At 36.9% G+C, this 13407-nt stretch overlaps 1 protein-coding gene across 1 annotated transcript in view; it reads right to left on the reverse strand.

The window, feature by feature from the left end:
• Positions 1–320: 320 nt before the first annotated feature.
• The window catches only part of LOC135202912 (ionotropic receptor 21a-like), a 32596-nt gene continuing 19509 nt past the window's right edge, over positions 321–13407 (reverse strand). Inside the window, exons 2-3 of the mRNA XM_064232363.1 lie at positions 2326–2504; positions 321–592 (exon numbers count right to left, since the gene is read on the reverse strand). Of these exons, the coding sequence (XP_064088433.1) occupies positions 397–592; positions 2326–2504 (375 nt within the window). The 3' untranslated portion in view covers positions 321–396. The remainder of the gene's footprint in view (positions 593–2325; positions 2505–13407) is intronic.

The raw sequence follows: 13407 nt of genomic DNA on the forward strand, positions 1-13407 counted from the left end.
ATAATAATAATAATAAATAATAATAATTAATAATAATGAATAATAATAATAAAATAATAATAATAAAATAATAATAATAATAATAACCCATAATCATAGGAGCACTAGGCACGATCCCAAGATCCCTGAAAAGGAATCTGGAAAAACTAGAGGCTGAAGTAGCTCCGGGCCTCATGCAGAAGAGTGTGATCCTAGAAACGGCACACATAGTAAGAAAAGTGAATAATAATAATAATAATAATTATAATAATATCTTCCTAATAACTATAACGATAAAAAAAGAGCTTCATCGTCATTATCATTACTAACGTACTCTTATATATGTGCAGGATAAAAGGATCCTCCTATAATCTGCCTTTTAAGGGTCTTTTGTATCCAGCATTTTTATTATCATTTTTATAGCAAAGAGAGACACACCTCTCCACCAAAGTCAGCAGCGTCGAGCTTCAGCTGACCTCCCTTTTCCTTGATGTCTCTCCTGGTCTTCCAGGCTTTGGTGTTGATGACGTCATTCGTCCAATAGTCAAAAAGACCCACTTCGTTAAGTCGAGTCCTCATCCTCGTCAGGGCTTCCGTGAATATGGCGCCTCTCCTGTGATGGAGGAACGAGTGATATGGGTATGGTATAATAAAGCACCTTGCTAGGACTGAGAGTGGGAATTGGTAACAGTAAGTGAAAGAATGTAATGCCCACCTCCCTTCCGCTCTGAGTACTGATCCGGGAATTGTAAGAATTCCTTAGAATATTGTACAACACTTTTGATGTGCGTGATAGGAAATTGTAAGGACATCCGACGCTTCTGTAATGAGTAAACGAAAATTTGTGTTGCACAAATACAAAATGATAAGGAATCTCTTCTGTGAAGAATAATGAGGCATTAGTACAACAGGGCAGATCGTTCTTGATTGGGTAGTGATAACAGTAAATTGTAAGAATGTTGAAAAAGTCAGTCTTCCTGTGGCGTGTGATATGGAGTTGCAAAAACATTAAGGATTTAATATACTCGAAGTTAAGTACATCTTAGTTTAACCAGACCACTGAGCTGATTAACAGCTCTGCTAGGGCTGGCCCGAAGGATCAGATTTTTTTATGGGGCTAGGAACCAATTAGTCACTTAGAAACAGGACCTACAGCTTATTGTGGGATCCGAACCACTTTATGTCGAGGAATGAATATCTAATCACCAGAAATAAACTCCTCTGATTCCGCAATGGCAGGTGCAGGGAGCAAACTCGGGCTACCAGTTTGATAGACGAATACGCAACCCACTCGCCCAGCAAGGAATTTTTCTATACTTGAGCACCTGTTCTGTGGTGTATATACTATATATATATATATATATATATATATATATATATAATATATATATATATATATATATATATATATGCGTGTGTGTGTGTGGGTGTGTGTTGGAAGAAATGGAAACACTAAGGCCCAAGCATATCATAAAATGCGTTGTCTTAGAAAGAGCCCAAAAGGGATTTTTATAACCGTAAAAATATAGACAACTGCCGAGCCCGCGTAGTGGTGAATAAATGAAAGTGTGACGGATAACCGGGGAAATCTACAGAAGCAGTTTCGGATGCGTAAGAAGAGGGACCCGACCATCAACGTGTATTGGATAATAAAGCTAAAATTGTAAGAATATGAACATAACAATAAGTCACTATCAAGGGGCGAAACAAAGGGGAAATTTGTAAGAATAGTTACAATATGATACATGTCTCGTGCAGTGAGTTGTGAGGAAATACATAACCAAACAGATAAGTTGGTCGTGAGACTTAGGATCTTGTCTCGGTACTGACCCCCAAGGGTTTTCGGGGTCATTATTTAGGACTAATATTTCTTGGGGTCATTATCTTTACTAGCAGACATAAAGAAAGCCCATTATAGTAAGATTGTCCGATTTAACGCCAGGAGTCGCTGTGCAGGCTAGTGTTTTGCTTGCATTTTCGGTCACAGTTTTCCACCCGTCCCTTGAATGGGAAGGAGACATAACGCCCATTGCCCATTAGGGGTGGGGGGGGGTGGGTAGGGGAGGATGAAACTCTATTATAACCATCTTAGGGGTCCCCACTATAACCCTGCCAAGTTTCATGCCCATTGGACCAGCTGTTTGGCCGTGATTGAGTGACAGACGGACGGACAGACATGACGCCCATTATACTAAGATGATATTTACAGGCTTCTGCTTGTGCTTTTAGGGTTATCCCCAAGTTGGAACCCTTGGGGTTCACCATCTAGGAAAGATATAAGATTCACAGGAAGGCATTTAAGTAGAAAAGATAAATAACAACCAGTTGGCAAGCATAGCATCTCACCTGAACCCCCAAACGTAGCCAGCGCTGGTGGGATACTGCGTCTCACTGAAATGGATAGGGGTATAGCCAAGGCTGCTCGTGTACTGGGAAGCGATGATGTCTCTCATGTAAATTTGGGACTCGAGGTATGCATGGCGACCTTTCATGACCTTGTCCATATGGTTGTCCAATGTGTCGATCTAGTAAGGAAGTCTGAATTAATCATGAAGTATAATAAGGAAGAAAACAGTTGAATTTTCATTCTAAGTAAGGTTTACGATTGATTCTTCAATTCTTCTTTAGCCATGCTAGTAACAAAGAGAAAATTAAATTGAATCTTCAATTTACTAAACAAGATAGATTTCATTACTTCAAATTGTAAAGTAACACATATTATAATCTAATTTTGATTAAAATAGGAAAAAAATAGAATACTCCAGATTTTATCATCAACCAAGAGAGAATAGAAAGGATTCTTCAAACTAGTAATGAAAAAGTAATTGATTCTGTTCTTCAAATCTGGTACTGATCGTTCGAAAAAGCAATTATCCAAGTTTACATCTTTCGTGAGGAAATGTTACTTGCAATGACGACAATCTGGGTTCTTTGCCGTAATATATCAGTACGATTCTGGCATCGATGCTGGCGATAAGACGTTTAGTCTTTTGATAACGTATCTTTTAGATAACATGAAAATATCGCTGTTAAGAACACATTTGGGATAATAAGGAAAACCTCTTACTTTGTGTATTTAAACTTCTTACTCTGAATATCGAGTGCCAGTTTGTAATGCAGAGACGTCAACTGAGCAGAGTATACCTATAATATTCCTTGTAACTCCATGCATGCAACCCTCCGATTTGTGCATAGGAAACCGCATATAGATTTATAATATATACATTATATATATATATATATATATCTATATATATATATATATATTATATTAGATTATTTATAGATAATAAATATATATATAGTATGAGATATATATTATATATAATATATATATACATATATATAATATATTATATATATATATATTGTTTGTATGGTGATTTTACGTTTGCATGGAACCCAGCGGTTATTCAGCAATGGGACCAGCGCTTTACGTGACTTCCGAACCACGTCATGAGTGAACTTCTATCACCAGAAAAACACATCTCTGACCCTCAATGGAATGCCCGAGAATTGAACTCGCGGCCACCACGGTGGCAGGCCAAGACCAAACCGACCACGCCACTGAGGTGCGCTCGCTCTCTCTCTCTCTCTCTCTCTCTCTCTCTCTATCTTCTATCTATATATTATTATATATATATATATATTATATATATATATATATATATATATATATATTATATCATTCGAGCTACAAATGTCTTTTAACATCTTATTCGCTCTACACCTCGGAATTGATATATTTTCCTATATGTACCGAAGGGGAATTTTTAGTTGATAATAATTTCGTCCCCTTATGGGATCGAACCACTGTCCAGTGGACGAGAACGAAATCAGGACGGACAGTGACGAAATTATTATCAACTAAAAATTCCCCTTCGGTACATATAGGAAAATATATCAATTCCGAGGTAGAGCGAATTAGATATTAAAGGATATTTGTAGCTTGAATGATTTATATGAATCACGGTGATGTGATAATTATTCATATATATATATATATATATATATATATATATATCTATATATATATAAGTATATATATATATATATAAACACAGAGAGAGAGAGAGATAGAGAGAGAGAGAGAGCGAGAGAGAGAAGAAAGAAACTCCTGCTGCCAAAGACCCAGCCTACCATCAGTAGGGGAAAAACAACCCCATTGTCCCCTCAACACCTAGGTTGGCTAATCCTCCATAATAGGCCGATTTTTTCTAACCAGGGTGGATTAGCACCGGGAGGTGTGAAATTTCACACCTTTTAATGAGGTCCATTACTTTTTTGTTTACATCTTTAGGTGTGAAAATTGACCATAAAGGGGGTGGAATATAACAAACAGATGTAGAAATTTTCACAGGTACCCCACCCAAGGTTGGTACCCCAAGTTCATTGTCCGCCGCAGCGCAAAAACACTACGGAGATAAAAACCCTAGATTTCCACCCTGAAACCGCCCCCCCCACCCCCCAAATCAAATTTGCCTCATACTCTACGAAGGTTAAAACCCTGATTTCAACCCTGACCGCCCCCCCTCCCCCCACAAATTTCCTCATTACTCTACGAAGATTAAAACCCTGATTTCAACCCTGACCCCCAAAGTTCCTCATAGTCTACCGAGGTAAAAAAAAAAAAAAAAAAAAAAAAAAACAAAAAAAAAAAAAAAAACCCTGATTTCAACCCTCACCCCAAAGTTCCTCATAGTCTAAGGAGGTAAAAACCCTGATTTCAACCCTGACCCCGGATTCCCTCAAAAACTCCTGATGACGTCACGAAAGCCTATGGACGTAAAATACCAGGTTTCAACCCTGACCCAGATTTCTCTCAAAAACATCCAATGACGTCACGAAGTCTATGGGTGACGATCCCAGATTTCAAACCCGACCCCAATGACATCACAAAACTCTACGACGTAAAATCTCAAGGTTTCAACCCTCACCCCCAATTCCTTCCACTAGCCCCTGATGACATCTTAAAACTTGAAATCACAGGTTCCAACATGTCCCCCGAATTCACTCCCAAACGCAAATTTTTTGTCAATAGGGTACACTGAAAATTAACTTAACAAAATCCATTTCAGCCTTAATCATTTATGATATGTGTATATAGATGCATAATATTCCATACATAAAGAGGTTAAATGGAAAATCAGATTACATACAGAATTGTTATTATTTTTGTAACAAAAGTCATACAGAAATGCATGGGGAATGGTATACATGAATTAATATTCCATACAAAGTCATACAAGAATGCACTGGAAAAGGTGTACAAAAGAATACACGGACATGATATACATTCGTTTTACGAAAATAATACTTCATTGAGACACATTGCCAGTATATACCACACACATCCTCCCCAGTTTCCCGATCATGTGTGAAAGATAATTCATCTAATACATCTAAGCTTTTAAATCTTGATAACAAGTTCTTCATAAATAAATCTTCCACACATCTTTCCTCTAGCAGGGATAAATTCTTTTTCATGATGACCACACAAGTGATTTTACCAATTTTTTGCATTTCATCACTGAATGTAGATATCACAGGTAAATATTGATTTAACCATGTCATGTTAACTCATCTACTTTGTCTAATACCGGCGGGGAAGATAACATATTTAACATAGTCATACGATGACTTAAATAATTCTTCCTTCAATTTCTTCACCAAAGAAAAAAAGTGATTGAACCTCATCTGCTTGGTATTCCTGCTCAAACGGTCAGCATGGTCCTCATCTTTGGAATATGTTACACGCTTTTGGACGTATTCACTATCTTTAACAGGAGCACTGATGCCATATTGGGTTAATAAAGTAGCTACGGTGGAGAGATCCACTTCATCGTCACATTCCCAAGAAGTAATATTTTCGTGCCTTTTCACAATGGCAGACCGTTCAACACCGCGATTGCGAAGACAGGCGTATGTTGCACCAGCTCGAGAATATCGAAAGCCTGCAATCTCGGCGTATGGATAACTTCGAACGACGTCTTCAACCACACTGTAATTCCTGCATGTAACACAATTAGTGGCCACTACTAAACAAGCATTTCTCTTCCTGAATCTATTTTCAGACAAGTTCCCGAAAACTAACTTGCACGAGGAGGTTGACGAAGCCATGGCAAGAGTGTGCGTCTTAATATTCCAATGATTCAAGAGTTAATGAGCCACCAAATCTCACAATCGAGCTTCCCTACCCCCCTGACATTATGAGTCATTAAAGATGCTCCCCTTTATCACGATCACTGATTAAACAAGTTGTATCATGCCAACATCCAAAACTCCCACCGGAAGCTATGAATCACACGAAAGCCTGACCCACTTTCGAACTGTTATCTCAATCTCGTGATTAAACAAGTTGTATCATGTAAAGGGTTAATCACACAATTAAACAAGCTGTATCATTTTCCCAACATATTAATAAAGTACCCACGTACCCGCCATTTTCTTCCACACACCCGCCATTTTCTTTTTCGCATGTCTCACCATCTTCCCACCACTACCACTACCGCCTCTTTTCACTGCATTACGCCATGCTTCTATTTGTTTTTTAATAGCTGCATTCCTTAACATCCAATCTTTAACCCCTGCCATCTCAATTAAGTAGTGACAATTGTAAATATTATCAACGCTGGTTTTTTTACTCCCTTGAAATTCTCAAGCGATATCTAAAATATTATAAACTGCGAGTGGATGAGCTAAATCCCCTTCTTCATTCCATCCAATCGAGCCAGAATTTTGTAAGTGTTTAACAAAAGCTGTAATGTACGACTTTTGAGGTTCTTTAAATAATATTGAAATAATACCTGTTAAATCGGGATTGCTTCTTTTGCGGCTAATATCCCCTTTAAATGTTTTCAATGTAATCAGAGCATTTACCCCCTCCTCCCCAGCTACTTCAGCTACCTCGCCCACACCCTTTATAAGAGAATGAGGAGGTCCAGTGAGTGATTTAGCCGCCGCAGGAAATTTTGCATTCATGTTAACATTAAAAGGTATGTGCATGTCACTAATGGTTGTATCCAACTTACCATTACCCTTAAGGTTAGTATAATTATCATCAATATTATCACAAACCTCCTTTCTATTCATTAACCTCTCGTATGTAATGGCGGGGATAACATAAAACTCCTTCATTTTTCGTCAATTAAAAAGACTCCCTATCAAACTCGCAGCTAAAGGTAGTAACACCGATAAAATAGCGCCCCCTGTACGGCTTTTCAATATATTTTTCTTCTTAGTTACAGACGTTGTTTTTAAGGACATAAGATGAATTTCATGCCCACACTTTCTAAAGTGTTTAATAAATTTCTTATCTTGAGTTAGATTATCGCAAAGAAAATTTCTAAAAATTTCCGATATGGTAGTAACAAAACCACCGTTTAAGATTGGAATGACTTTACTTCTCCCGCTGGGTGATAAACATGTGATGAATAAAATAAAGTTTCTATTTTTATGTATTAAAAGTCGTTTTTGGTTCATATCCATAAAATTTGAGATTGTGACCCATGACTGCATTAACTCGGGTAACCTTTCCATTACGTATATTGAGTTTTATTATTTTTCTTCCCGTTTCTCAGAATAATGATATCATATGTTTCTGGTAGAATTGTGGGAATTAATCCTTCACGGTAGAATACTCCCTTTATTTCTTCTCCGGCTAAATCTTCCAAGAAGTATATGACAGAATTTTACGATGTATCCACTTTTCGGATTTTAAAAATTTCCAGAGTATTTTGAATAGTATATCCCCTTATAAAAACTGAGTTACAATGCTCATCCGTTATACGTACAAAGTCTCCAACATTCAAGATTGGACTGGTGGGTGGATTAACGAGAACAACATTTTTATACATAGTCGAGATTTGACGTTCAATGTCCTCTCTAGCGGTTAACGCGTGAACTTGTTGAGGGGTGTGTTCCTTTCCCAAACTTCTGACACTATGAGTCAGTAAAGATGCTCCCCTTTATCACAAATGTAGCTGCATTCCTTAACACCCAATTTTTAACCCCCGCCATCTTCACATTTGTAAACCGTAGCAGAGATTCGCAAACCCTATTCACATACGATTAATACTCTTAGACTCTGTGTTATAAATAAAGCCAACTGAAGGACATCGTCATTTGTCCACTTGTGCCATACCTTTTCTCTTGGCTGGAACGTCCACTGTCACTATCCAGTAAGTCTCATCTTAACCACTTTCGTTTTCTTGAACATGTAGCGAATATTAAACGGCAAAAGCAATAAGATTCATCTGTATATCGAATATGTGTTCATATGAAAAATAATGCGCCAGTTGGAAGAAGAATATATAACAGTCATTATTTCTCTCTTTCAGATATGGGGAATAGCACAAGAAGTGAATTATCCGCCAATGAAGTACCCACCCAGGCCAGGAAACATTACTGCTATGGCGTCGGGGTCCCAACTCAATTATTAGGAAGGTTAAAATGGGTCAAGACCGTGAAGAGGATGCAACAACTCCCACTGGTGACCCTCAACAATGAAATCCTGTACATGCTTCATCGGATATCCCTGCTTCGCCACCTCTGCCGCCCACGAATGAGAATTAACAAGTGTCACAACCCATCAAGGATGAGCCACCTGGTCAAGGTATGTAAATCCAACAGGATGTATTTATTCAATAATAGTTCCCGAGTCCATAGAAACATGCACTCTTTTTCCCCGTTTACCTGTTTTCTTGTTTCAAATACTTTGCAAACGTATAACAAAAATCAATGGGTAGGGTAAAAAATACGTGTATATTTATTCACAACGATTTATTTACCACATAAAAGACAGAGTACAAATCTGCATAAATTCAATACATTAATCATCGTGAGACTGCCTCATCACGCATCCCAATATAATGTCTGCATGTATCCTTATGATAACTCGAATATTTCGAAACGTGTTTAAGACAAAACGAAGAAGATGTCCTAGTTTACCACTTCCGTTCGCAGGGGATCGATTCTCACAGGTCATCCTGAAATAAGTAAAAATGTGATATGATTCGAGGTGTGATATATATACATATATACAATATATTATTAATAGAATGTGAATGAGGTAATATAAAAATCAAAAGAAAAATGCAGTTACCTCGGTTTTTTAAGATGCGAAGACATTCCTTGTATGTAATGGCACGCTTACCCCCTGATCTCTAGGGTGAACATTTAAAATTTTTCAAATATTTAAAATAATGTTCCGTTATCCATTTATTGTTACCTCTTAAACGAGTGAATGAGAAAACATTTTGTATTAAAGACAATACTTTTTTCGTGCCGCGGTGACTCACGAAATGAACAAAAACTGTAACGTAAAGACCGTATTTGTGCGATTTATCAGGTTGTATTTGTCTTAATTTTTGATAGATGCTATAGTCTAGGATGTGCATCTATAAATTTTTAGAGAAGTCTTCGAATAAACTTTTGGGTTATACCGTAACTATCAAAAAGATATATTTCTTTCTAGGTGCTTTTTCCACTAAAAACACCCCCAATACCGATAATATTAACATTGGTGAATGAAGATAATGTATTAGATATAAAAAAAAAACTAAAGGTTTAATTCTATTTTTTGGTAGGGTAAATAATCCTAATTCTCCGAAGCGAACACACCTAATAATTTAACGTGATCACCGTCAACCGAGTGAACCTTTTAAACTTATTTCAATTTCTTTCGTATCCATTCCATTTAACCTCTAACATCACACTGAATAACCCTATTAGAATCCACCGTTGAAATACCCTTCGTATCCCCGAAAAGTAAAATAACACAGGGTTCGGAGTGCCCGTACCCAACCTGATCGATATTCGCAGGTTTGCCGAAATTTCCACGGGCATTGAATCTTCAACATCTTCCATGACAAAATTAAAACAGTAAATAGCTCTACCATTTTTTAAACTATCATAAGTGATTAGATTCTCACCGCCACCCCCTATACTTTTCTGTGTTTCGTGAAATAATTGCGCGATGGTATTAGAGAAACTACATTGAATATTATATACAGTATTCCCATTAACGGTAATATGTGTGTTATTTAAATCGAAAGATTTAAAATATAGACTATTAGCCGCGTAATTACCCAAAAATGTTTGCATTTCAATCATGGCCAACGCGATTTTTTCGGATATACAACTGTTAAAAGGTTGATCAATTAAAATCGAATTTTCATTTTGTCCAATAACGTATGTTTTGTATAAAGATATAAAGTCTTATCAAATATATATTGTATAGGATTAACCCTCTTATGCCTACGCCCTAAAAATCAAAACCTCTCCCGTAGCCGGGGCTGGTTTGGAGTGAGCGCGGAAGCGGAAAAAATAATTTTTTCAAAAAATCACAGTGCACTTAGTTTTGAAGATTAAGAGTTCATTTTTGGCTTCTTTTTTTGTCATTGCCTGAAGTTTAGTATGCAACCACCAGAAATGAAAAAAAATATCATTATCATATGCAAATAATGCGATATATGGTAGCAAAAAAAAAATTCATACATAATTTTATTCATCATGCTGTTACTTTTTTATGTTGTATTGTACACTAAATTGCAATCATTTTGATATATAATACATTGTAAAACAATAAAAGCAACACCGGAAAAATAGTATCACAAAATGATGCACGATTTCGTAATGCGTGGACGTAAAAAAATGTTTTTTTTTCAAAAATTCACCGTAAATCTAAATATTGTTCTAGAGACTTCCAATTTGTTTCAAAATGAAGAGAAATGATTGAATATTACGATACTGTAATATTTTTAGATTAGAATGGCAGATTTCGACCATTTCGGACAAGTTAAAGTTGACCAAATGTCAAAATTTTTATATATATTTTTTTTTATATACAAATATTTCGGAAATGAGAAAAGCTACAACCTTCACTTATTTTTGTTGTATTTTTCATGAATTTGCGCACATTTTGATATATGAAACTATAAAACGGCTAATATGAAAAGGAGCAAATATTAGGATAATGCGACGTACGCATATCGGAGATTTTCGGCCGCGAAGCGGTGCGCGGAGGGAAGGAAAATATTTTTTTCAAAAATTCACCATAAATCAAAATATTGTTCCAGAGACTTCAAATTTGTTTCAAAATTAAGATAATTGAGTGAATATTACTAGGTCGTAAGAGTTTTAGCTTACAAGTACGTTTTTTGACCATTTCGGTTACGTCAAAGTTGACTGTACATAGTTTTTTTCCCAATTATCGTGTTTTATATGCAAATATTTCGGAAATGATAAATGCTACAACTTTGAATTATTTTTTGTTGTATTTTTAATGAATTTTCGCACATTTTGATATAAGAAACTCTATAAAACGGCTAATATGAAAAGGAGCAAATATTAGGATAATGCGACATACACATTTCAGAGATTTTCGGCCGCGAAGCGGCGCGCTGAGGGAAGAAAAATATTTTTCTCAAAAATTCACCATAAATCAAAATATTGTTCTAAAGACTTCAGATTTGTTTCAAAATGAAGATAAATAACTGAATATTACTAGGCCATAAGAGTTTTAGCTTAAAAGTACGTTTTTTGACCATTTCGGTTGCGTCAAAGTTGACCATACATAGTTTTTTTTCCCAATTATCGTGATTTGTATGCAAATATTTCGGAAATGATAAAAGCTACAACCTTCAATTTTTTTTTTGTGTGTGTGTTTTTCATGAATTTGCGCACATTTTGATATATGAAACTCTATAAAACGGCTAATATGAAAAGGAGCAAATATTAGGATAATGCGACGTACGCATTTCGGAGATTTTCGGCCACGAAGCGGCAGGCGGAGGGAAGGAAAATATTTTTTTCAAAAATTCACCATAAATCAAAATATTGTTCTAGAGACTTGAGATTTGTTTTAAAATGAAGATAAATGACTGAATATTACTAAACCGTAATATTTTTAGCTTACAATTACGTTTTTTGACTATTTCGGTTGCGTCAAAGTTGACCATATGTAGTTTTTTCCCAATTATCGTGATTTGTATGCAAATATTTCGAAAATGAGAAAAGCTACAATCTTTAATTATTTTTTGTTGTATTTTTAATTAATTTGCGCACATTTTGATATATGAAACTCTATAAAAAGGCTAATATGAAAAGGAGCAAATATTAGGATAATGCGACATACGCATTTCGGAGATTTTCGGCCGTGAAGCGGCGCACGGAGGGAAGGAAAATATTTTTTTCAAAAATTTACCATAAATCAAAATATTGTTCCAGAGACTTCGAATATATTTCAAAATAAAGATAAATGACTGAATATTACTAGGCCGTAAGATTTTTAGCTTACAATTACGTTTTTTTACCATTTCGGTTGCGTCAAAGTTGACCATACATAGTTTTTTTTCCCAATTATCGTGATTTGTATGCAAATATTTCAAAAATGATAAAAGCTACAACCTTCAATTATTTTTTTTTTTGGATTTTTCATGAATTTGCGCACATTTTGATATATGAAACTCTATAAATAAAGAAATATATATATATATATATATATATATATATATATATATATATATATATATATATATATATATATATGTAATGTATGCGTATATTTATTTATTAAATTTTCCGATTCTGGTACGAATACATAAATAAAAGGAATGCAGGTGACACTTTTCTTTTTTCATACAATGAAATATCGTATTCATGCATAGATACGGAGATATAAAAACTTGAAATAATAAATAAAAAAATAAATATAAAACAAATGCAGAATACTCACTCGTAATCCTGACTCTTCGTTCTATTCTTGTTTTCTCCCTCCTCCATGGAAGAGTCTTCCATTTTTTCCTCTCGACATGACGAGGTACAGGGGGAGGAGGGAGACGCGCGCCCTTACGGCCGCTGGGATAGGGCGCGGTCCCGTGCGCCCTCCCCTAACCGCCGCTGAGTCGCAGTCGCACTCCAATAGAAGACCAGACTGTGGTATTTCCGGTCGCACTCCCCAAACCTGCATAGAGCTATCCTGCAGGTGCGACAGAAGAACCGGGTGTCTCTCCTTCTGCCATTCATATGGCACACCCGGCACCGTTTCTGCCTGCGCCCTTCTAGGAGCTCCAGTGTGTGATCCCCTGGCATCAGCCGACACGGAGGGTCCACTACCCGACGAGAAGGGGTGCGGGCGGGGGTGTCAGCAGCAAGGGCGGCGACAGCAGGGGTGTCAGCAGCAGGGGTGGCGGCAGCAGGGGCGTCGGCAGCAGGGGCGTCAGCAGCAGGGGCGGCGGCAGCAGGGGCGTCAGCAGCAGGGGCGTCGGCAGCAGGATGACCGAAGTAGGCCCTCCTAAGGTCTGCCCTTTCCTCTACGGGCAGATCTACAGCTCGGGGCAGGGGGGCAGACATGGAAGGCCACTCATCGGGATCAAAGTTGATGAGGGCATCCCCAGCTGCCCCGAGGAACTGTAAGTGGCTCATCCT

This window comes from Macrobrachium nipponense, chromosome 33 (genome assembly GCF_015104395.2).
Source record: "Macrobrachium nipponense isolate FS-2020 chromosome 33, ASM1510439v2, whole genome shotgun sequence".
In the NCBI taxonomy this organism is placed as follows: Eukaryota; Metazoa; Arthropoda; class Malacostraca; order Decapoda; family Palaemonidae; genus Macrobrachium; species Macrobrachium nipponense.